We start from the raw sequence: 25,523 nt of genomic DNA, 5'->3' as shown, positions 1-25,523 counted from the left end.
ACAGCAAGGCAGGCAAAACCAAAATACATCCACAATCATGGCCACAGAATGATGGAAAATGCCAGAAATAAGATGGAAAAAAACAAAACAAAAAACCACAAAATAAGCTGTAAGATGCACTGAAAAAGCAACAAAATACAAATAGCACGCAAATAAAGCAACACTTAAAGGTCAATTATGAACAGTGAGGCTAACAAAACCAAAACAAAAGATTATGGAGAATATGACCAGATGCAAGAACTTTTTGATTACATATTAAAGCCATCAATGCGGACTGATGGCTCTAATCTGGATCACGTAACACTTTTGAGGATAGAATATTGGATATGGATTACATTTTGAAATACCCAACTTCAGAACCATGTCCCACCACCACATTTTTTTTTTTTTTATTAAATGGACATTAACCATTGTCTAAAGTTAGTAACAAACATAACAAAGGGGCTCAAATACTGCAGTCTTCCCACTGGCAAATGAAGCCAATTTGATCAGTCCTTCCAGAGAGAACATAACCCAGAATGATCATATTGAGGATAAACTCTTCAGAATCAAAAGTAAATTTTACTGAAATGTTTCTTCCACAGGAGATTCTCCCCGAATCTTGCTAAGGTAGTTTGCCTAAAGAGGACTTCATTATTTATGGCTCTCTTCCTACTTATTCAAACACATTATGATAAAAACCACCATCTCCTGCTTTGTAATGGTTACTGACGTGGATCTGATCTGTAATAACTTTATGGATACTTGGATGTAATTGTTGTATTAATGCTGCGTATGATTGGTCAGCGAGGGGAAGTTCTTGTACACTGGGCTCTTAGAAGTTCCTGTTGGACTGTATGGCTCTAACTTAACAGAGGGGCTGTGGAAAGAGCAAACAGGAAAGTAACGCAATAGACCTAAATAAGGACACCCCAGCACGCACTTGGAAGACAATGGCATGCTTGCAGGCTCTAAGCTGAAGTGGCACAGCTGTTCTGTCAGGCAGGGAGACTAAACACTAAACAGTTAGAGCCTTCGGAGGAAAAGAAGGGGGGTGAGTTGCCAGGGGCTGTCCAGGAAGAGGTCACTAAGCTGGGGAAACAAGGTGACAGACCAAAGCTCCATGGAAGAGGCTCAGGGAAGTTAGTCCTACCAGGATCCCTGTGTGGATGATGGTAAAACATCTGGTAAACTAGGTCCAGTCTGAGAGTGGGAGAATCATGTGATTCTACCCAGAGACAGGTGATGGCTAGAGGGTTGAGGCCAGGGTGCACTTGACCGAACCAGGATGGGGCAGAGATGCAGTTTGCCCAGTAACTGACAGTAATGATATGAAGATCCTGAACACCACAGGAGCACTTGCAGTTTAGATTGGAATAGGCCAGATTTCTGTGCAGGACAAGTCTCCGTTTTTAATTTGCAAGGATAAATTGGATTGTGCATGTATGATGCTGAAGGCAGTGGTTCCCAGTTGCTGAGCACTAGCTTAAACAGCCATTAACGGGAAGAGAGATTCTGTAGACAGTTTTTGACTTGCTAGCCTCCACGAACAAGTTGTGTCTTGCAGAGCTGACTAGTTGGTTTAATAGCTTTGGAGATTACGGACTTCAGACACGAGCCCCAGCCGTGCAATTATTCAGCCAACGGCAATTTAAAAACCATCATAGGAGTTTTAAACTACTCTCTCTCATGTATTTATGTGGCCCCTATGATGTTTTGTTTTAAAGGAGGGTTATTTTATAAAGCTATTGCAATACATTTTTTTTCAAAAGCCTACATACAAACAGAAAATGGGAATTAACCTATAAAACATTCAAGCAACATTAAGAATAGACTTCAGTTCAAAAACTAAGGACGGATTGTTAAGATTTCTTTGCGATTTCGTAGGGTTTTTCCAAAATTAGTGAGATCACTTGGACAATCGGGAAAGATGAAAAAGGAGGGGTAAGAGAACAGAGGATGAACCTTCAACTCATAAAATCCAAGGAAACTTGGAATTAAAGTTAGACACCATTATTTGAAGGCAGTTTTTGTTTGTGGTTTCATCAGCAATAAAGACCCCACCAAAGAAATACTGCCAAACCGTTTCCTTAGTGCTGATAACATCCAATATTCTACCCTTAAAAAGGCCTGGGGTGTTGTTAATAACACAAATTATGTTTCTACTCAATAGGATCCCACTGGAAAAGAGGCAGGTATGAAATGACACCTCGAGTCTCTAGGTGAACTCATTCATGCTCTTAGAATGTCTGTCCAACAAGGTTCATACTACTTGTCGCTAGACTACAGCCTTGTACTAGCATAGCTAATTCTATTCCTTTCTGGATATTTAATACAACTGACACCAATACTTGCTTAGCTGCTATTCATTTCTTCCCTCACTTGGTGATCAAAAATTCTTCGTATGATATATTACGGTAACAGTAGAGCTCTAAGGCACGTGTGATGACACCTATTTCAGAGGAATCCTTCAATCTTGTCTTTTTAAGGCTGCAGTGACCCTCACGCAGCTAGAGTGAATCCTAATTTTAAACAATTTAATTGGCTACTTGATTGTCTGCAACTTGTAACTGTGTGTGTTTACTGCATATACCGTAGTGGAGGTTTTAACTCATGTTCAATATGTTCACTAACACGGCCTGTTGTGCCCGAGACGTTGTAAATAAGATGCAACATCTTATGGGTCAGGCAAGCCCAGGCAGTTGAAGCCATCATGGGTACAGGGAATTAGCCTTTTCAGCACATTGTAGGAAGCGCTTTACAGAATCCCTGGAAAAGTGAAAACGAAATGACAGACAATAAGCTTGACATTGTCTTCAGAAGGAAGTGACTCAACTGGCCCTGTGTGTATTGAGGACGGGGACAGGGATCCTGTCGCTAAGGGAAATAAAGATCTCCACAAACTCTGGCTGAGAGAGTTCGTCTGGGCACGTTTGACGCGATTTTCACCAAAAGTTTCTTTTCCTAGCTCGTCTGTGGCACAAGGAAGAGCAGACCAGGCTCCAGGGAAAGAGGATTTTATCGCTGGGAAGAGGATGTACCTCTCAATTGTCCCATGTCATACAGGCCACTGTTACATTTGAGTCCCAAATCTTCCTTTATCCCAGGCAGACGTGGTGGCGTTCCAATTTGTTAGTACCCAGCAATAAAGGTAGTATATCAAAGTATCTTAATTACTGAGAGGAACCTGCCCCTTCCCCTGCCAGCGTCGTGTCTTTTAGGACCCGCTGCGGAGAGCAGTTTGTTTTAGCTTTAGGCGAATTCTGGTTTGGTTTTTTTATCCCAAACAATTTGGCTACTGACCTGCTGGCAACAGTGGTGGTTTTGAATTGTAAAGTAAAGTGGGTGGCTTACGCGATGTAAGCTTTTGACTTACGTAACAGGCACCCAGCTGGCATGCTGCTAGGTAGTGTGTAGATAACTTAGACAAACCAACATCTTCATTACACTTTGGCAGCTGTTCAAATCTAGGAGAGAGACACTGGAACTACGTTGCCCTACCTTCAGTCAGAGCCGACGCTAGGTGTAAGCAGACTAAGCAAATGCTTAGGGCCCCAAGCAGCTCAAGGTGGGCCCCTATTAATTATTAGTATGTGTTGTGTGGGCAGCCCCCCAAAATATTCCTGCCTGGTGCCCCCAATGGGCTAGCACCATAAGCAGGAGCAAATAGTGCAAAGTTCACTAGAACAGTGTGCACAGAATCCTAGAGTGAACTTCTTATGCATGCAGGTATGGTGCTGGGGGATGGCACAAAGGGGATGGGGGGGGGAGAGAGAGAGAGAGAGGAAGGAACTAAACCTAAATTAAGGCTGTCACAGTTTGGAAAGAAGGCAACCCCAAGTGCCGGTTCATGAAAAGTTTAAATGATGCTCTGGCAGCTTTTTAAAAAAGGCAAAAAACCTCCCCTTTAACATCCCTAACGTTGCCCAGACACAGTTGAGAGGTGTGTCAATATCATCCCTCTTTTCCATAAGTCAACAGTACAAAAAGTTTCCAAAGAATTTGAACACACAGTAGTTCAGGACTAGGATGCTAGTTATTCCATTTACACTGTAAATACTACAAAGTGGGATTAATAAATATGGTTAAGAACTACAGCCGGTTGAGAGAAACTGAGTTAATGATTAGTCCTGTTTTATTGTAGGGATATAATACGAACAAGGGTGAGCACCTTGTGAGGGCAGAAACTGGCACCTTGTTCATACTAGGGCAGCCAGATCCCCCCAAAAACCTGTGTGCCTCCATGAATGCTGCAGTATCCTTTTTTCCAGGCCGAATAACCACAAGCCAATAAGCAGATATTGTGTTTGGTTTTTTAATAAGGCAGTGGCCTGAGTGGAGTGAACAGCAGGGGCGCCAATTTCATGCTTCCCTGCACTTGTAAACAGTGGAAGAGCAAACACGGGGAACCAACTCAATCACAGGATTATTCATAATGGATGAGCCTCGAACAAAATGGAATAGATCATCAGTGGCTGCTACAGCTCCACAGACCAGAACTGCTTCCAAAGGCATCAGTGGAGAAGCAGGTGCCATTCCTTTTACGGCTCTTTCAAGCTTATATTAGTAACTGTGGGTCTGACAAACACTGGGAACCAGAGTTCCATTTCAAAGTTAGGTGCATGCAACTGGGCACACAGTGTGCCCCTGACACACGCAGAGAACCTAGCATGCACTCAGGCATTTGCAAATGAATGTGACCAAGTCAGGCACCTTCCTGGCTATGTACATGCCCAAATATCCGATTGCCGTGTCTCCACTGGGCACTGGCATGCTTGTTTTAGGCAACGTGCAGTTTCACACACCTCATTTAAAAACCTGGGCTTGTGTTATATTTTTCGATTTCGCATCCATCGATTTCATTTAATTGAGGTGTTCTGATGCCCTACACCCTTTACTTTCTGGACCTTAATTTTTCTCCCAACATGTCCCCTTTAGGCTGAGATCTACAAAGGCCCCTCCAGGAGTTGGGTGCCCCATTGAATTTCAGTAGGAATTGGATACCCAGCCCCTGTAAGCTCTTTTGATAGTCCCAGTTCTAAAGCTTAATAGTAAAAAGCCTCAGCCCACTTCCAAAATAAATAAATAAATAAATAATTATATATATATATATTCCCCTTCTTTCCCCTCGTCCCCCTGAAAAAAAATCTAAGCCAAACACACACCTATAAACCTGCAATAAGTCTCATATCAGGACTTTGACCACTCCTCCTAAAGATGTGTGTGTTTATATCTGAAAGCAGGTCACAACAGTAGTGCAACCTCAAAAATTAAAATGTGAGTCAGTCCCTCTTCCCCCACTCGGAATCAAGACTGACTTAAAAATTAGTTATTTTAAAACAATTGTTGGGTTCTCTTTATTTCCCTAAGGTTTCTGAGCCTTTAAGGTGCACTCAGGTCACACTTTCAAACTTTTCATCGTAAGCATCAGAGCACAGAACTATTATTTAAATGAATGCTGAGATTCTCACGTGCTCAGCTGTCTTCAGGACCTGATGCTTAAAGTAGAACACCAGTATCACGAGACTCACAATAAAACTGCCAGAGTTGGAAACACTGCACCAGGTCCTCCCAATAAAGTCCAATCCTGAAAGCCTTAATGCAGGAAATATTCCTTAATGGGACATTTGCCAGTACCAATGGAAAATATCAATCCAGCTAGCATACTCAGGTTCCCTTGTTTTAGAGTAAGCGGAAAAAGAGAAGGACACAGAGAAGTACCCTTCTCCTATGCTACTCAGTTCAATGAGGTTTGATCCTGCAAACTTCATGTGCTGCGCTCACCATGGAGTTAAGTGCCACAGGAGTGGGCTGCTATTAAAGGAGTTCAAAAAGGAGCCTAGAAAATGACCCATCCCTGAATTAAATACATGGAGCTTGTGTTTATGCTTGAAAAGTGGATACTGCATATATAAATCGAGACAGTAAAAGGAACTAACAGGATCCCCGGCCCTGTTTCGAAGGTGAATATGGACAGTAGAAACTGCTACAACTGAGGCCAACAAGAGACTTACAAGGCTGCAGGTCTCTGGGCAATATAAAAATGAATTTTGGGAAACCTACCCCCTGAATATTAATCTTTCCCCATCCCCTAGACAATTATACAGGCGTGGAATAAAATCCTTGTACTGTCTGATTTGGGGTAGCTTAGCAGGTTGGGTGAGAGGTAAACACAGGATGGTTATTCTACAGAAGGAACGGGAGTGGGGAACAGGGTTCATTTTAATTGGTGAAATCCTCACCATTCCTTGTGTAATTAGCCACTTGTCTATGGGCTCCATGTCTGAGCTCCCACCTTTACCTCTCCTCTGTGTTGAGAACAGAAATGCCCATAAAGAAAGAAACCACAGCAACACCCGTGATAAGGTAATAATACAACAGCAGTAAAATAGAAGCATATACTATGCATAGGGTCCTTTCTGGTAATACCCACTTAAAGACACCACCCGCTTCTGTCACCCTTCTGTGCGATCTGTACATCAGAAACAGCAGTCCTGGCCTCTTGGCTTCCTTTGAGTCTGTTAGAGAACTATCCATTTCTAAGTGAGGCTGACGTTTCTATTTTTCTTAAAAGTCGGCAGGTTGTGGACTGGACGACTCAGAAATCTGTTGGACCTCACAAAAATCCCTAAGTTTAAGACATTCTGGAACTTCCCTTTTTGGAGTTTATAATTCCCAGCAAACATCATTTCTCCTCCAATTTTTCTTGGTCTCCAGACAGACTGTCCACGCTTAGCCTGGCAATGCCAACCTTATGAAGGACATGAGGATAGTGGCCAGGGGAGAGCAAATAACCCAAGCTGGATGAAATGTTTTGGCAGTCTTTCAAAACGCACATCTTTAAGGGCTTCACAGTTTAAGGGGACCAAAACCATAATCTCTCATTTCAGGAGTTGGGCTGGAGAACGTATCACAAGGTGGAAACACTCCATCTTCTCAACTTCTCCACAGTGTGGCGAACAAAGATTATCTCATGGGCACTGCCCTTCCCAGTTGCCATCCTGCAACATCTCGCTGGCAACTACAGCAATTCCCAAAATGGAAAGGTAAAAGTAATATATTTTTAGCTGTCGTCATATGATTTAGCAGCTGAAAACAAGGATAGTCAACTGCCTATGACCAGCCATCTCTCCATGGACCACCATTTGAGAACGACTGCACTACTTCAGTTTGATGAGAAGAATTTTAACGTAAGAAAACCTCATTAAAATGAGAAGCCTGAGAAGAATGTGCTGTAATAGGCTTTGGCCCCTTTCTGGATGCCCTATAAGTGAAATATCCTTCAGTTAAGCCTTCTGTCCTAATTAAACCACACATTAGTTTATAGAGAACAAGGAGCTACCAACAACTTTACTCTTATTACACCAACAGGGGTTGATAACTTCTAGACGTTATTAGCATTTTTATCACCTCTAAGTAGCAGTGCCCAACATCCTTGCATCATTTTGTAAAGTGTATTTTGTCTCCTAGCTATTCAGGTTTATGTTTCCTCCCAGACAAGCAGTGCCCATGTTAACTAATCATAAAATGGGCTATTTTGACTACGTGGTACAGTCATCGGGACCTTTGAAAAGAGGGTGAAGATCTGAGCTGTAATGACATCCCACAGCCCAAAGTTCAATAGTCCAGGAGAGTGACTGCTTTCAAATACTTTGACCAGTCAGATTAGTTCAGACATGGTCCTTTGAACTGACAGTGCTTCAGGCAGAGTAACAGCTATGCTGGTGTGAGTGACAGGTGGCGGAAGTGCCTGAAGCAGGTATAAAATAAGAACAAGATTGCTAATGATTAAGGATACTAACCCCTTAGCCACCAGTGGAATAGAGCCCCCATTGCCAAGGGCTTGTGCCTCACATCAGCACTCACCATTGGTAATTCCAAAGTTAGCCAGCAACAAAGAAGGGATTAAAGATTCTGTTCTCAATAGTCTAAGCGGCAGCTGGGCACACCTGGCCTGACTCACTCTCAAACATTCATTCCCATTTCTCACTGGCTCAGAGTGAAAGTTCACTGGGCTGGCCAGATGGCTCAGAATAGATTGCAACCAGCCAGCACGTGAGAGAATCGAGAGGGGATGGGGATCTGCAACTCAGCTGATGGAGAAGGCTGTGTGCTGCTTGGCTCTTCCATGCTCCCTAGTGGTCAATACAACGCCAGGTTAGGCGGAGGCTCTGAACTCCTTCAGCCATCACTAGACTTATACTGATAACTATGAGAGTACAAAGTGGTAAAAAGGGGTTAAGGGAATATCTGAGAATTTCACTTGCTCCTTACTCAGCTCACATCCCTAGATGGGGCTGGCCAAAGGATTTAAAGGCATCCCAGTGTGATCTCTCGCTCTAAGTCACTACTATCTAGTTTGTTACAACTAGAGACAGGTTGTGTTCCTTCTGCACAAACTATATTAACTTTCATAGACAAGAATTAATCAGCGTTCATAGAGGGTTACCCACACTCAGTTCTGCAGCGGCTCCTCCCAGAAAGCTAGACATCCAGGCAGACTGCAAGATTACAGAAGCATTCACTCACTATACTGATTACACTAAGTAGCAATTCTCCTTAGGAATGGTTACAAAGCAAGTACGTGCTCTTTTGATATTTCCTTCAAAATGGCCCTCACTGGCATCCACATTAAACGCACTGGACAATGGTCCCTTCCGAATCATTGGGGGGAGACCAAATGAAAAGTGTAACTCAGACACATATGCAGCATTGCAAGCCATGCTCCCAGCTTTGTGCTTGTTTCAGAGGGCAGTAATTCAGAGCAATGACGTACCCCTCCTGTATTCTGTTTTCGAACATCCAGAGCAGATGCCAGTCCTTTGACAGCCTGTGGATCCTCATACGTCACACTGAAACAAAGGAACAAACAGAACTGATGCAAATCCAGCCATCACTGAATGCCAGGACAAATGCATTAGGCACTAATCTACTAGTCTGCCTCTTGTTTTATTTGAGACTAGCATGGAGCATATCATTTTTTTGAGTGCAGTAGGTGCCTCTCAGTACAGATAAAAATACATTCTCTGACCCGAGGAGATTACAAATGGATTTCAGATATGATGCAACACGTGATGTGTAAGAGACAGAGTAGGGAGCGAGAGGGGAGGCTGGACAGGCATCAAATATGATTACCAAGTTACTTACTGAAGGCTAGGGCATAGTACAATGGAGCAAACAGTTTTGGTTTTTTTTGAGACAGAAAGATTTAAATCGGCAAGTTTCTTACAGTTATCATGGTAGAAGTGAACCTTCAGGTGGCTTTGGAGGTCAGCTCAGAAAGGGCATTCCAAACGCAGAGGACAGCACAGAAGAATGCCTGAAGGTGACTGGGAAGAAATAGGCACACGGGGCTTGGAAGCTGTCATCAGTGGTGGTGGGGGGGCGCAAAATGCTGGGACTGGATAGAGAGCACTTAAGTTTCTGTGAAGCCTTAAAAGGTGGTAACAAGAAGCTTGAACACGATGTGGTGAAGGGGGAGCCAGTGGAGGGAAGGGGAGATATGACCTCACCAGATAACGGGTAGGGAAGAAGGTCCTACCAGTTATGGGGAGGTTATGATGGAGGTGGCCACAGTAATCAACAAGTGGTATAAGGAAACAAAGATGCAGGAAAACCCACTGGCTCAGTTCACCAGATCTGCTGCCTGTTTACTGGGTATTTAAAAAGATAAGCAAAATTGCTACTGAAAAAGATCATAATCATAGTTATTAAGCTAAGGGAGCACTACCATCACTTCCCCTTCATGCACAAGGGCTAGTAATAGACTCTCTCAAGCCGATACCAACACCTACCTGTAAATTAGCCACTGGGTGGTGCTACATGCCTGACTTGGTGAAACACCTCTCCCTGGCATGCCTGCTTCTAACAGCCTGAGGGCCTGCAATCCACAGTCTCTGCCTTAACAATGAGGAGTCCTTGTGGCACCTCTGCCTTGCTTCAGCAGCAGAATAAGCTACAGCCAAGTCTTTAGGGAGTTGCTTCGCTCTATTTTAACAGCATAAGAGCTAATGAAGGTACAATAATCCTCCCTTCTGAAATGATGGATTTCAGCGTGCTCTTTGCTCCATTACTTCCCATACAATGGAGATGGAGTTGCAGGCTGAGAAGAGCAGTTTCACGTTTCATTTAGTACAACGGGCATAATGGAAACCTTGTAAGGGATCTGGATTTAGATCCCACTATTATGTATTTACCCCAGGCTTAGCACCTCAGTGTGAATTTAGAAACCTTTAGTGCTAATTTAGCAACTCTAAATTAAAATGCTAAACTGATCAAATATATTTCTATTACAGCTGGAGCAGCGTGGACATCCGTACTTATGGCTGCTTAAGCCCTCCTGCTCTTAAGGACCTTTGAGTTGCAACTTCATAGCTGTGATTTTCCAGGCCCGGTCTCTGCCTGACGAGGATTATTTTTTTAGAGAAAACAGGCACAAATAGAATGCAGTGGGTAGTTACTCGCTGAGAAAGGTAATTACGGTGCATGGGATGCTATCTAGCTGCATTTCTAAGGTGCCTGTCACTGAAGGATATTGGTGCTGTTCCTACTGTGATACTTGGACTCGCTTCCAATCTCTGATACTACCTGTATTTCCTTGAATTTGAAATCAGGGAGAGCCCTAGAGAAGGGTTACGTGGAACAAAAATACTTGACAGTCTCCTCTTAATGAGCCTCACTTGAGAGAGATCAAAAGCTCTCAGAAGAACCTGGGTTAGTTTTCCATTACAAATATTCATGCCTATTTAGTGCCTGGAAAGGTGCCTGATCTGCAGTCCTGGAGGCTGAAGTCTTGTTTTCTACAGACTAGGTAGAGCTTCTTCATGGTGCCCAGCCAACATACCTCGATCTGGAGCAGCAGGAACCAGCCCTAAGTGTGAGATGGTAATTCAGTTCCCAGGCGATAACGACTGGTCATTACAGACCTGTGCAGGATTTGAAGCCATGACCTATAGGTGAAAGACTCTAAGGGCATGTCTACACAGCAATTAGACACCTGCAGCTGGCCCGTGCCAGCTGATTTGGGCTTGCGGGGCTCAGGCTGCGGGATGATTTAATTGCAGTGCAGACGTTCCAGTTTGGCTGCAGCCTGAGCTCTGGGAACCTCCAACCTTGCAGGGTCCTAGAGCCCAGGCTCCAGGCTGACTGTGGATGTCTACACTGCAAATAAACAGCCCCCAGCCTGAGCCCAACGCAGGTGGCATGGGCCAGCAACGGGTTTTTAACTGCAGTATAGACTTACCCTAAGCCACTGCTAGTCTCCCAAAGTTGACTCTCACGCTCTGATACCTTCAGGGTTATTTAGGGGAGGTTCATTCCCACACCCTCACTGTGTAGAAAAATAATTTAAGTGACTTAATTCCTAAGTTTCTAGGTGACTTGGAAATTCAGAGGTGAAATGAGATGGCACCTGAAATTACTGAACCAATCTACAGTGGACCTTGGCCTATAAAAACACTCTCTCCACCTACCCAAATAATCCGATGAAATCCAGCAGGAGAAAATTTAGATTAAGTAAAGTCAGAGGACGAAAATCCACATAATTTGAGCTATAAAATCACTTTGATCTGAAGAGGCCTCACATTTTCGTTCCCTAGGAATAAAGAGCATTAAAACCAAATGCCAATTTACCTCTTCCGTTGGTCAGCCAAGGAACTGCCTCTTGTCTGCGCAAACATGTCAAAGTCGTCGCGAGGGTTACAGTGTTGAAGGGAGCTGAGTGTTCCACTGACGCTGTCTGTGCCTAAGTCTACAACAACAACAAAGTACAGAGTATAAGGGACCAATAGAATAGTGAATTGTGATCAAGTACCAGTCAGGAATACCTAGGATACACAAGAAATCATCAGCAATATAGGTTAGTTACAGTGAAAAGTAGATGAGTCATAATGTTGCACTGAGCACTGATGAAGTGTGCAGGAGACATCCTCTGGGCCCTGTCCACAAAAGGGTTAAAACTGTACTAGCCACAGTCCTGTTTATACATGGTAACTAGTAGCAGAGTTTTTACTCTGAGTAGCATCGAGAGAGATTTCCCATCTCTCAGGAACCATGATATAGACTATACCGCCTAAGTAGTACAAAGCTGCCTTCTCTCCTTCCATCCCCCAGTTTCGTTATGTTTTTGAGAACCCAGGCAGGGAGGGAATGAGGAAAAACAAACGCAGGAAAGTGAGGAGATGAAGAAAGTTAATGGAATGAGAGAAAGTCATTTGCATTTTTCTGTATTATGAATTTGCACTGAGATTCAATTGGTTTCACATGGTTCTGTCGGTGATAAGGGAGCAATCACAGCCACATAGCTAATTTTAAACAATTTTCATAGATTCATAGATGATAAAGCCAGAATGGACTCCTGTGACATCTAGTCTGACCTTCTGTGTAACACAGGGCAAAGGACTTCCCAGAATTAATTCCCTGTTCGAACCAGAGCCTCTCTCTTGGAAAAGCATCCAATCTCGATTTAAAAATTGGCCAGTGATGGTGAAATCTGCCACAACTCTTGTTAAGTTGTTCCAATGGTTAATTAGCCTGTTAAAAATGTGTGCATTATTTTCAGTGTGCGTTTACCCACATCCTTCTTGAATTGTGGACAGCAGAACTGGACACAGTATTCCAGGAGCAGTTGCACCAGTGCCAAACAAAATAGTACTATAACCCTCCTTACTCCTACTTGATATTCCGCTCTTTATAAATCCAAGGATCACATTAGCCCTTTTGGCTGCAGCATCACACATGTTCATCTGATTATCCACCGTGACCCCAAGTCTTTTGCAGAGTCACTGCTTCCCAGAAGAGAGTCCCCCATCCTGTAAGCATGGTCTGCATTCTTTGCAGGGCCGGCGCAACCCATTAGGCGACCTAGGCGGTCGCCTAGGGCACTACAATTTGGGGGGCGGCAACTGCGGTGGTATTTTGGGGGCAGGACCTTCCGCCGCCTCTGTGGGGGGCAGCATTTCGGGGCGGGACCTTCCGCTGCCTAGGGCGGCAGAAAAGCTGGCAGCGCTTTGTTCCTAGATGTATGACTTTACATTTGGCTATATTAAAATGCATATTGTTTGCTTGCGCCCAGTGATCCAAATAGCTCTGTATCAGTGACCTGTTCTCTTCATTTACCACTCCCCCAACATTTGTGTCATCTGCAAACTTTATCAGCGATGATTTGGGGTTGGTTTGTTTTTTAATCTTTTCACCATGTTTTACAAATTTTATATTTTAATTGGTTTTAAACCCCCATGTCCCTTGCATTAACACAGAACACCAAGTTCCAAATGTTGGCATTTCTCTTTGTTGAAAAATGCTCACGCTGAACTATTTACTGTTCAGTAAGGTTCAGCACTGTTCATTGAAGGTTCAGAAGAGGACAGCTATTTTGCACAAGGATTCCAGTCTTCTCAGCTGTGGTTCTTAGTCCTATGCGTCTCTCCATTGTTAAATTGGCTGGGAATCCAGTGCAGAGGTCAAATGGAATGACCAGATCAAGAGCCCTTTCATCTAGTTTAAAACACAAGATTTTGCGCTTGGATAGAACCATTCATCCGAGGATTTCTATTAAAGTTTGTAAAAGTGCTTCTAAGCCTCAAACCCCTTTGGAGCAAGTAAATGAGTAACATCCTGACTTTACAGATAGGAAAATGGAAGCACAGAGGTTAAGTGACTAGCCCAAGGTTACAGAGTGAATCTGTGACAGACTAAAGCCCATATCCATCTCCTTTTCCCCTGTTCTAACCGCTGGACAATGCTTTTTACCCACAGCTCTTCTTAATGTCACCAGACTGTTACCAGTAACTACTACCTCAAACAAAATACAGGCACTTGTTAACCCAATGACCCAAATGTAGGCCCACCACAGAGTGGCTTGGGACTAGTCATATGTAGCTACTGTTCCATCCTGATCTGCCCTTTAAAAACTAGGTACTTACCAAGCCCTGCAAGTTGCGAGGAAAGTGAAGTTGGAGGTGCTGTGCTCCCCACCATTGGGCTCACAACAGCTGGGGAACCAGGGCCCAGATCTATTAAATTATCCTCCGTCACTTCACTCAGCACCTGTTGGGACAGTCAAGATGGTAGGTTATACTTCCTGCCGAGCAATTATAACAGAGACAAAATAAAATGAGAATGACGGATGCTTCCTAAAAAAGCCCTCTGTGGAAAGCGGTTGCAAATGGGAGTATTTTAATTAGGCTTTTAGACTACGAATGCAACACAAGTAGACAGAAAAGATATTTATCTTGCTGGGTCACTGTCCAAAAAGCAGTATAGGCTCAACATCTGGCTTGCTTTTGTGGTATTATCCCATCCAACACAGCCTTGAAAAACCTCTCACACATCTCCCCTATTACCTCAGAATTAGTTAAGTTGCCTTCTGTTTCTGCACCCCCTTTAGCTTCGGAGCCGTGTAATAGCAAGAGCTGAGCCCCAAAAGGCCTCTATCTTTCACCTCATTTTGTACATTCAATACCAGTCATGGAAACGTTCTTCACCATAACTAGTGTTACAACGCCGACACTCAGCGTGTGTTTGGCAGAAGTTTCCTCCGAGTGTACCACAACTGTCGAAGGTGAACTGGATACTTACGCCATTACTGGCGCTTTGTGCCGAACGGCCTGATCTGTACCGTTCAAACCTGTTATAAAACAAAAGAGAGACTATCAAACCCACACATGCACTCTGAGCAAGTCAAGTTCAAGACAAAGCCAGGACACGTCAGCGAGGGTGAAGATAGCTTTCCTTGGTTTCTGGTGGGATCTCCCAGCGGCTATGAAGGAAGAAAGGAAACTATTACAGAGGTTGTGTTCTTGGGCTCCAGCAGGGATGGTGTTGACTAATTTGCTCTTACAGCACATAGAGGCCAGTACATCCAGGGTAAGCAGCGTGAAGGAACCTGCACAGCTTCCCTTCATCAACCGCCACTTGAAAGGATTTGCTGAAGAAACGGGGTAGGAGAACTTGGAGCCAGAAGGGTAACACCCCTGACCGGAGAGTTGAGTACTAACAAGTCTTGCTCCCATCTAAGAGCTCCCCATCACCCGAAAGACTTCTGTACACGCCCTTCCCCAAGCATTTCCTGCTTTGCAGAGCAGCACCCTAGCACGCTACAGTACATTCAGTGCTTCTGCAAACCCCATCTCTCTCTCAACATCTCATGGGTCCGTCCCCTTGTCTAAACACTCCCCAGCACTCAGCAGCTGCTCAGGGCCAATGCCCAGGCAGACACTCCCCAAGCACAAAATAAACCACTTCAGCTAAAATAGATTGATTAGAGGAAAAAGCCTGGCTGGGAAGGGTCATTTGTTTCCACTAGCTGTATGTCTGTGGCTCAGACTAAGCCTTAACAGTCACTAAAAATGGATCTTCCCTACTCTCCAGGGTTGCCCTCATGCAGATTTAAGAACATAAGAATGGCCATATTGGGTCAGATCCATGGTCCATCTAGCCCAGTATCCTGACTTCCGACAGTGGCCAATGCCACATGCTTCAGAGGGAATGAACAGAACAGATAATCATCAAGTGATCCATCCCCTGTCCTCCACTCTCAGCTTCTGGCAAACAGAGGCTAGGGACACTCAGAGCATGGGACTGCATCTCTAACCACCCTGGCTAATAGCCACTAAGGGACCTATTCTCCATGAATTTATCTAGTTCTTTTTTGAACCCTGTTATAGTTTTGGTCTTCACAACATCCCCTGGCAAGGAGTTCCATAGGTTGACTGTGCAATGGTGTGAAGAAATATTTCCTTTTGTGTTTGTTTTAAACCTGCTGCATATTAATTTCAATAATTTGGTGACCCCTAGTTCTTGTGTTATGAGAAGGCGTAAATAACACTTCCTTATTTACTTTCTCCACACCAGTCACGATTTTATAGACCTGATTTCATATTTTTCCAAGCTGAAAAATCTCAGTCTTTTTAATCTCTCCTCATATGGAAGCTATTCCCCCACCCCTCGTTTTTGTTGCCCTGCTCTGTATCTTTTCCAATTCTAAATATATCTTTTTTGAGATGCGGCAACAAGATCTGCACGCAGCATTCAAGGTGTGGGCGTACAATGGATTTATATAGAGACATTATGATATTTTCTGTCTTATTATCTATCCCTTTCCTAATGGTTCCTAACATTCAGTTAGCTTGTTTGACTGCTGCTGCACATTGAGTGGATGTTTTCGGAGAACTATCACACTGACTCCAAGATCTCTTTCTTGAGTGGTAACCGCTAATTTAGACCCCATCATTTTATATGTCTAGTTCGGATTATGTTTTCCAATGTGCACTGCTTTGCATTTATCAACATTGAATTTCACCTACCATTTTGTTGCCCAGTCCCACAGTTTTGTGAGATCCCTTTGTAACCCTTCGCAGTCTGCCTGGGACTTAACTATCTTGAGTAGGTTTGTATCATCTGCAAATTGTGCCACCTTGCTGTTTACCCCTTTTTCCAGATCATTTATGAATATGCTAAATAGGACTGGTCCCAGTACAGACCCCTGGGGGACACCATTATTTAACTCTCTCCATTCTGAAAATGGACCATTTATTCCTACCCTTTGTTCCTAGCTTTTAACCAGTTATTGATCCTGAGAGGGCCTTCCAGCTTATCCCATGAGTGCTTGCTTTGCTTCAGAGCCTTGTCAAAGGCTTTCTGAAAGTCTAAGTACACTGTATCCACTGGATCACCCTTGTCTGCGTTTGTTGACCCTCTCAAAGAATTCTAATAGATTGGCAAGGCATGATTTCCCTTTACAAAAGCCGTCTATCATCCTCTTTCCTTATTATGAAACCCAACAAAACATTTTAAAGTCAGCCTGTTTCTGAATAAAGATCAATTAGAAACTTCAACCCTCTCCACCCGGAATGAAAGTCCGGACCTGTGCATGTTCATTCAATACCATGGGCCTTCTGTCAGCAGGACAATGTCAGAGTGAACTGCAAAGATTTCTTAAACTAACAGTGGAAGCTAAATTTTTAATTAAGTGCAAACAAAGGGAAGTTTAGGCCCAGATTTCTGTAAGTGTCTGTGGAGACTGTGCATGCTCAGCTTCTCTGAAATATCAAGTCCTCCTCTGCTTGCTCCCAAAAATGAAAGCATCCCCATAGTAGCACACATTTCTCACTAGAAAGATTTACAAGCCACTTACTCCTCTTAACCAACAAGCCCCAAATTCAAGAAGTCAGTTCCTGCTTGCATCCACTGATTGCATTTTATGTCATCAATGGCGCCAGAAACCAACATCTGGAATTTTGAACGCTGAGTAACGGAGGAGGAGGATAAACTGGTTTTCACATGCTTGAAATATTCAAACCTACGCAGTGATTCTGCAATTTATTTGCTCTTGTCAAACTTTTTTTTCCAACTGTGCAGCTGACCTTTAGGTGTAAAATGCAATAAGCAGCTTACCCCCATTCAGTGAGATCCGAGATGGAGAAAAATGTTTGAAGTTTCACCATTTTATGGGTGATCGGTCTCATTCTGAGCCTTAATCAGAGACATTTACACTTGGCTACTTGTAAAATCCTGCTCACAGGTGCTGAATTGTCCCAGTTCAGAGCATGAGGAACAATTCTAGTTTGGAAATTGTGAAGAGCCTGGTGCAAAAGACTAGGTGAAATGGATTGGGGGATACGGATTTTTTGCATCAATGTGCAGTTTTTCTGTGACAGCACAAAATCACACAGCTAGAGTCTAAATTATTTTTAAAAAGCTTTTTATAAACGAGGCTTGTGTTATCAGTAGGGGAGACAAGCATCCTTTTTTTAATAGGTTTGCCTCCTGCACCAATCTGTCAGGGAAAGATTAAACTTTCCCCCAAGAGTGCTACAGTTAGTAGGGTATGTAATGTAACAGCAATCAGTCTCCTAATTTTAAAACACATTTCTGGTTTTGAATTTAAAAGGTAGGAGCCCAGCCCTTATTTGCAACTTTTACAACCCAGTGCTTTGAGAAGACACAGCTACATTCAAATCAGTTCTTTTTTGCGATTCTAAAAGAAACCAAAATTCAGTGGCTATGAAAAAACTCAGCAGCTTTTAAAACCAGTATCTGTAAGCCTTCTGGGGGATGCGGAGGAATTTAAGGCCAATCACAACAGAGAACATATGAATTCTTCATACAAGTTTCTTGGTCCAGTTCCTCCCATTTGCTTTGTGTTTCATCTTATTGGTTGCTTAATAATTTGTCCTCCATTTGTGAGAAAACCCAACATGTGGGAGTAAATACGACTACTGGAAAAGGTGTCCCACCTCTCATATCTGAGGAAGACGTTATTTAAATCATCATTCACATGCAGCAGTTCCTCCGTGACTTCTTCATTGGACACTCGGGAGATAAGTTCCACAATCCTCTGTTGCATAGCTCTACAGGTTCGGTTCAATTCCTAAGGAAATAAATTGCACACGCCTGTATTACGATAACCAGTGAAGAACAAGTATATTTGCTTGGGCTCTGTTTGCAGCCACATGCATCAGTGGCTCAGCGTTCTCAATCAGCTGAGAAGTACCAACACAATGTGGATTATGGAAGATTAAATGCCACCCAAGAGAACACACACTTCAGAAGAACCATGGCCTAAAACCTTGAGGGCCTATTTATGACTGTGTCCAGTTCTTCTTTAATCATAAATACATGGCAAAGCTTTTTTAAAAATTAAATACTTATGGATTATTTTCATAAATATTTTTGAGAGTAAGCATACTACAGCCAGGGCCTCCCAGAATGGAGACACCGGGTTTTCTGCCTAGCAGCACAAAGCACCAAAGGTATTGTCATGTGGGGCTTGGGAGCATGGGGCAGCGATCACTGGTATTTGCCACTGGTTTGGCTAGACACAGTGAACAAGGAACACCCCAGCAGCTGGGAAAGTGGAGGCACACAGCATGAAGTGTGACCATGTATTATGGAAACAAACACAAAAACTACACACATTGCTGAACTACATGCGGACACATTCTGGATAGTAGTATTACGCAACACCAAATAGTAGAGTCTCGACATGGTCAGTGTGTCCACTGATGAGATGTAACCCAGAGCACTGAGTGATTAAGGAGAGAACCTTAAAGGCTAGGCTGCATAGATGTGTGCATTGTAGAAGTCTTTCACCCCAAGGGATATGGGTTCTAGTTTGCCTAGTTAGGTGATCTCCTGCTTTCTCTGCCATCACCAATTAATGGATATACTCTTTTGCCTCTGGCAGTCACAGAGGGCACAAGGTTGCAATTGTATGGACCAGAGGTTAAAACTGACATGTCAGGAGAGCTGCCTGACGCTACTGGTGAGACCCCAGTTTTACTCCAACGAGCATAAGCTTTTCAACCAAATCATGTCCCACTTCTTCTGCCATCCCTCCCCAGAGAGGAAATTCAGCACTAAGCAAGGATGACTTGTTGGTACATAACCTTTGGGATGAAAGCAAAACGTGTTTGTTTTCCTTGCTTGCTCTGACATTCTAAGCTCTGGATAAATTTCACTTCATGCAATCCAGCTGCCTTAACAGCTTGAGGAACATGTTCTCCAATGTCAGTTTTGATCCCATCTCTTTAGAAGCAGATTGTGACATTTCAGAGGTTTGCTTGCTGCCATCGTGGATGGGGCTGACAGTCCCTATCTATTCTGCTCAGACTTGGCTCTTAGGCAGGCTGTTTACAATTAATTGTGGAGGAAAATGTCAGGAACTATTGAAGAAGCACGATTATATCAAACCTCAAAGCAAGAAGTCCTTCACATGTAAGTATCCAGCTCACACCTTTCCTTCTTGAAACGTCAAAAATAGTCTCTCTCCTCGGTGACCCAGATTTAGGCTACATCAGCTGGAGAGAACCAGTCTGAATAGAGAATCACTACTGTCACACTTCGCTGTGTGATCATTTCTCTAACCTCCGAGCTAGACTGAGATTACACTGGGTCAGGATTTTCGTGGTGGTTTATAAATGTAAACAAATGGTTCTGTGCGGTTTTGGTCTGCCACGGTGTCCTGGAAGCTGCTTTTGTTTTGATCAATCCAATCGGCTTAGGAGCTGAAAGGCTCTTTATCTATTGTAAAGTGTCTCATCAGCTGCCATGATGGCTCTGAGACAACACACACTGCTGCTGCATCAGAGAGAGCAGTTTTTGGACCAACTTCAAACTCTGGTGCATCACAGAAAGCAATTCCCTGCCTTGCTCCCACTGTGCCACTCGGGGGGGGCCCATCCTCCCACTGGTCCAATGATGAGACGATGCCTTCTCTTCCAAAGTAGACAACTACAGGAACAGGGACAGGAGGTGGAAAGTCAGCTTATCAGTTTCTCAGGGCAGAGACCTTGTTTACTTCATGTTTGTATAGCGCTACCTGCCTGCCCCCAAATTGAGTGCACTGCCCCAGTAGCGCCCTTAACCATTGCTGGCTTGGGGAACAAGACATGAAGCCTGGGAGATGAACTTAGTCCCACACTAAGGCTGGCTCATCTGGAACACTGTTGATTCAGATCCAGAAGGGCCATTATGATTATCTAGTCTGACATGCACAGCACAAGCCAGAGAACAAACCCATATCAAGCCCATAACTTCTGGTTGAGCTAAGAGTACCTTTTAGAAAGAGACATACAGTCTGGATTTAAAGATTTCAAGTGACGAAGAATCGACAGTATCCCTTGGTAAAATTTAATCCATCCTGGAACAGAGAATAGGTTTGTGCTCTGTCAGGGTTTGGGTCTTTTTGCCATTACAAAGATGATCCTGAGTATTTGCTGAAGTATAGATAGCTTAGGCCTTCCTCCAATTTCCATTCTTTCGTCGGGTTCCATATCACAGCATTAGCAAAAGCTTAAGGAGCACGCAAAGTTCACAGAACAGGACTGAAGTTGCCTTGAGTGTTTCATCACATACCTCAATTGCACAACAGCATCCAAAAAGCGTGACTATTGCCCAGTTAAGGAGTCCAGACACAAGCACACCTCCAATACAGAACCAGGCAAACCAAGGAACTGAAGTGGAGTGTACGAAAAGGAAACCCCATCATGCCAGGCTGCAGGAACAGATTTGCTGGAAAACACACTTACCTGTAGTAACTCAAGGTCTGATGAATCCTCCTGTCCAGGAACCATTTCTGTTAACATTTCAGACATCACGTGTGTGTTCCCACGAACAATATCCAGTTCACTACGCAGCCGGGCGATCTGTTTTTGGGGAGGAGGGAAAGCAAGGACCATATTACCTTTCAGTGTTAAGCAGAACATTTTTAAGAACTGGCTCTGCAGCTCCCCTGCTTCTGCAATTTGACTTGGGAGCAGTACATCTGGTGCTTGTCATTGGAGATCACAGAGAGGCTACTACATGTCATCATAAAGAAGATTACTTATCTAGACGTAATGTAAATTTTAGATCGGTGATGAAGAAAGAAGCTATGGAGGACGTGGCAGAATTCACAGGCTTGGCAGAATTCGATTTTTGTTTTCTCTAATTTCAACAATTAATATTCAGTTTTATTTTTAAGACTTTTTTGATTTTTAACCATTTTTCTTTTTACAGTTGCTGGAAATTAAGGGGTGGCAGGGTTGGGATTAGGGCAGCACTGATAGCCGGGTTGCAGATGGTTCCCTGTGCTGCCGGAAGGCTGGTGACACTGAATCACAAGGCACAAGGTGTGGGGAAGGCCGTGGTCCTGGTGGGGCAGAACAGACACCCCCAGCCAAAGCCACAAGGACCACAAGGAGTCCCTGGCTGTAGGGGAGACATTCCTGTTGCTGAATGGCTCCTACCTGGGGATGGAGCCATTCAGCAGCAAGGTGGCCTCCGCGGTGGCCCAGGACAACAACTCCTCGCAGTCTTGGCCAGGAGGTCTCTGCTTCTCTGGGCCAGGACAGAAGACTTCCCTGCACCTTGCACCTGCAGAGTCTGGGTTCATCGGCCCTGCGGCAGTGCAGGGAGCCCCAGCGGCCCTGCTCCCTCACTCCCATGACAGCAGGACTGCAGAGGGCTCCCTGTGCTGCTGCAGGGCTGGGAACCCTCTCCCTGCAGGCACACCAACTGTTACCGATTGATTTTTTTTCTGTCGATTTCAGTGTCAGCTGAAATCGACGTTTACTGACCTTTGTGGATTGAAATCAAATCCTGCCAAGCTTAGTTATTCATCACCATGACAAAGCCAGCTGTGCTAACACTCAGATGGAAACATGGAAGCAAACAAGAAGAGCAGCTAAATTAAACTGAATTATGCTACAAAACATAATGCTCTTCTCTCAAAATGCAGACGGATGAGGGGAAAAGGAGGCATGACCTCTTGATCAGGGCTTTTCCACTTTGGAGTTGCATTCATTTCATCTCACAGGAAGGATGGGCCAATGGTTAGGGGGCTAGCTTGGGACTTGAGAGCCCCAAATTCAGTTCCCAGCTCTGGCACAGACTCCCTTTGTGACCTTGGCCAAGTTATTTAGTCTCTCTGTGCCTCAGTTCCCCATCCATGAGGTGGGAATAGTAAGACTTGCCTACCACACAGGGGCTGGGAGGATGGATACATTAAAAGACTGAGATGCTCAGATACTACAGTAATAGGGCTCACATGTGTGTATCTTAGGGCTGGTCCACACTAACCCCCCAGTTCGAACTAAGATACGCAACTTCAGCTACGTGAATAACGTAGCTGAAGTCGAAGTATCTTAGTTCGAACTACAAGGTACTTACCGCGGGTCCACATGCGGCAGGCAGGCTCCCCCGTCGACTCCGCGTACTCCTCTCGCGGAGCAGGAGTACCGGTGTCGATGGCGAGCACGTCCCGGGATCGATTTATCGCATCTAGACAAGACGCGATAAATTGATCCCAGAAGATCGATTGCTTACCGCCAAACCCGGAGGTAAGTATAGACGTACCCTAAGATAGACACAGATGTAAGAAAATTGCAGCCCACCATTTTGTTGTGGAAACCACAACTTTTAAAACCTTTTACAGCTGCCGCAAATTTGAGTGATGCTACGATCCCCTGCACCAGGTCGCAAAGCCACTCATCACTTTAGGCCTGCCCTCCCTTCCCGCCATGGCAGAAAGATGGCTGGGTGTAATCTGAGCAAGTGGCGTCGCAACCTGTTGGACAGGGTCACACCACCACTCAAATTTGGCCCACTCCACCCATTGCCACGCTTGCCTTCGAGAGCCAAGCAGGACACACGAGGTCTCTTCTGCGCTGCTGCCCTGCTTTGGAAGGCAGGCTACATGCCTTGAACTGCAACTTTAACCGATCATGGCCACAACTTTTAAACAACAACAAAAATCACAACTTTCTTACAGCCTTAAAGGCAGATTGATTTCACAATCCACAACAGGAGAAACGGTCACTAGACAAAACCAGGTCTCGATTGCAACTGAAACTTACCTTCAGAAAAATTAAAATAGGGGACTATGACGACAGGCTGATTTGCTGAGCTAAGAGCCTTACTCACCTATTCACTTGAAATAACCAGAATTATAGCCCAGTACCTGTTCAGAATTGGCAGTGATGGGACCAGTCACATTCAGAGGTGGGGCCTGAGGAGCTGAATATGCAGTTGGAGATGGGGATGAATAGGAACTCGTGCTCGTCTTTTGCTGGGACTGGGACACATGCATATTTGCTGCTGGATCTACTTCAGGAACACTCTGTTACGCCAGAAAAAGAAAGGGTTCAAATGCTGAATGCTGACAGTGCTTGGTTTGCATCAACCCTAAGGCAATATGCCCTAATACAGGCCATAGCTCCACCTTCAGGAAAAGGTCCATTTTTGTTCTGGCATACAAGCTGATCTATCAGAGCACAAACGTGGAATAGCAATGACAAGCTACGTTAATCTCTTCTGTCCCAATCCATAACTTTTAGTTCCAGTTTTCCTCCACAAGAAAGGCAAGAAGGAAAATAAAAACAAGGGTCAGAGAGTGAAAGAAACGTAGCCTAGAAACGAACTCACATTTTACAAAATCATTTGCTACACGCACATTGCAGGTACTTTATTCTGCTGTCGCAACCGTAAGTGCATTTCCTGTTTTTCTGTGTATTTAAATGTGCAGCTATATTATTGCATTGCCATATAGTTTCACAGTGAACAGTCTGAATATTTGTGATCAGTAAGTTTACTTTCCAACAGTAATAGCGGAGTCGAGTTTGTAAGCCCTGACTTTCAAAGGTACTGAGTACCTGCGGCTCACACAAAGTCAATGGGAGCTGTGGTTGCTTAGCACCTTTGAAAGTGGGGGACGTCTACTGGTTTCTCGTGATGTCCCCCATGAATTGTGTAAAGCAAAATAAAAAAGTACACAAAATGCAGAACACCGGCTTGCAATCTTTGAAAGTCAGGCCTTCTTTGTTCATCTGCACAAGATTCATTGAAGGCAGTGCCGCCATATCATCAACAGAAACAATTGTCCTCTCTGGGGGAGAGATAATTAACTGAACAATAGATCCTGCCAGGTTAGTTATGTTTGTGTGGCAGTTAGGAGATACATCACAATATTCAGTACAGAATAAGTGTATAAAACTCCTTCAAACTCATTCTGTTCTTGCGCTGATGTTTGTCTCAAGGGGATGCCAGTAGTTTATCAGCCTGTCAACCAAGTTCCCTTATTTGTTTCCATTCCCTTTTACTATTACAAAGGCCATCCAGGTTTGAGAAAGTTTGGGGCAAGTTTAATAAATCAATAGCTGAGGAAAAGAGCAGAAGTTAAAAGAGTAGTATCCAATTATTCATATGACCCTGGAAAATGCTTCACTGCAGCTTACCCTCTGTGGTGTGTGTATTGGAGACAAAGCATCAAGATCTGCCATAGGAAATTCTATCCCTTTCCTTTTGAGTTCTTCATAAATATGCACTACTCCAGTTAGATCGGGGCTACTTCGAAATGCATCTGCCCAAGCCTGGAAAACAATATACAGGATTATTCATAAGACTTCCATATGATCTGCAAGTTCCCTTCTACCTCTTCTGTCCCATGAGACTCATCCAAACCAGAAACACATTCATGCATTTCAGTCTCAAAGGAGACATTCAATATTACAGCTTATCTGAAAGATTCTGGGTTTCTACCCAGATGGTCAAGCATCAAACAGAACATAAATGGGGATTCACAGTGGATAGCAGTCCCACATAACAATTACATAGGCAGAAGCGGTTAATGCACTCGTTTAGTTATATTTGGTGGTACATTGATATTTGTCCTCATACTTAACTCTAGCCCTGCAATAAACTTTGAGACAGAAGCAATTTAAGTAAAATTCCTAAGAAATGTAATAAAAGGCAAAGGATAATCTAAGTGCACACACGAAAATCTCTTAGGTCATATTCCAAAAGACCATAGTTTCATTAAAAGTTTGATCCACATGGCTTTTCATATGAAAGAAGCCACATGGAAGGAAAAGAACTACTGTTAAATTAGAGAGCTATTCAGAGAAATGTGGGTAAGATTGGAAAAAGTTCTCCACGAACGCTCACCATGTAGTCATTTTCTGAAAATATACTTTGACTATTTTCACCCCAAAAAAGTTTTCAGCCATCATTTCAATCAAGGATAAAATAGATTAAAAATAAGATTAAGTATTTGACTTACACTCTTA

The 25,523-nt window shown here is 43.8% G+C and overlaps 1 protein-coding gene across 2 annotated transcripts in view; it reads right to left on the bottom strand.

The window, feature by feature from the left end:
- TOM1L2 (target of myb1 like 2 membrane trafficking protein) overlaps positions 1–25,523 on the bottom strand; it is a 68,866-nt gene that overhangs the window by 5,753 nt on the left and 37,590 nt on the right. For both annotated transcript variants that reach the window (XM_024215027.3, XM_024215028.3), the window contains exons 5-12: positions 24,693–24,827; positions 23,420–23,578; positions 21,009–21,125; positions 18,216–18,349; positions 14,557–14,605; positions 13,902–14,025; positions 11,611–11,728; positions 8,756–8,831 (exon numbers count right to left, since the gene is read on the bottom strand). In XM_024215027.3, the coding sequence (XP_024070795.1) occupies positions 8,756–8,831; positions 11,611–11,728; positions 13,902–14,025; positions 14,557–14,605; positions 18,216–18,349; positions 21,009–21,125; positions 23,420–23,578; positions 24,693–24,827 (912 nt within the window). The remainder of the gene's footprint in view (positions 1–8,755; positions 8,832–11,610; positions 11,729–13,901; positions 14,026–14,556; positions 14,606–18,215; positions 18,350–21,008; positions 21,126–23,419; positions 23,579–24,692; positions 24,828–25,523) is intronic.

This window comes from Terrapene carolina, unplaced genomic scaffold, assembly GCF_002925995.2.
Source record: "Terrapene carolina triunguis isolate 2854851 unplaced genomic scaffold, T_m_triunguis-2.0 Scaffold93, whole genome shotgun sequence".
In the NCBI taxonomy this organism is placed as follows: domain Eukaryota; kingdom Metazoa; phylum Chordata; order Testudines; family Emydidae; genus Terrapene; species Terrapene triunguis.
Note: the sequence above shows the minus strand (reverse complement) of the source record. Positions and strands in the feature narration are given on the sequence as shown.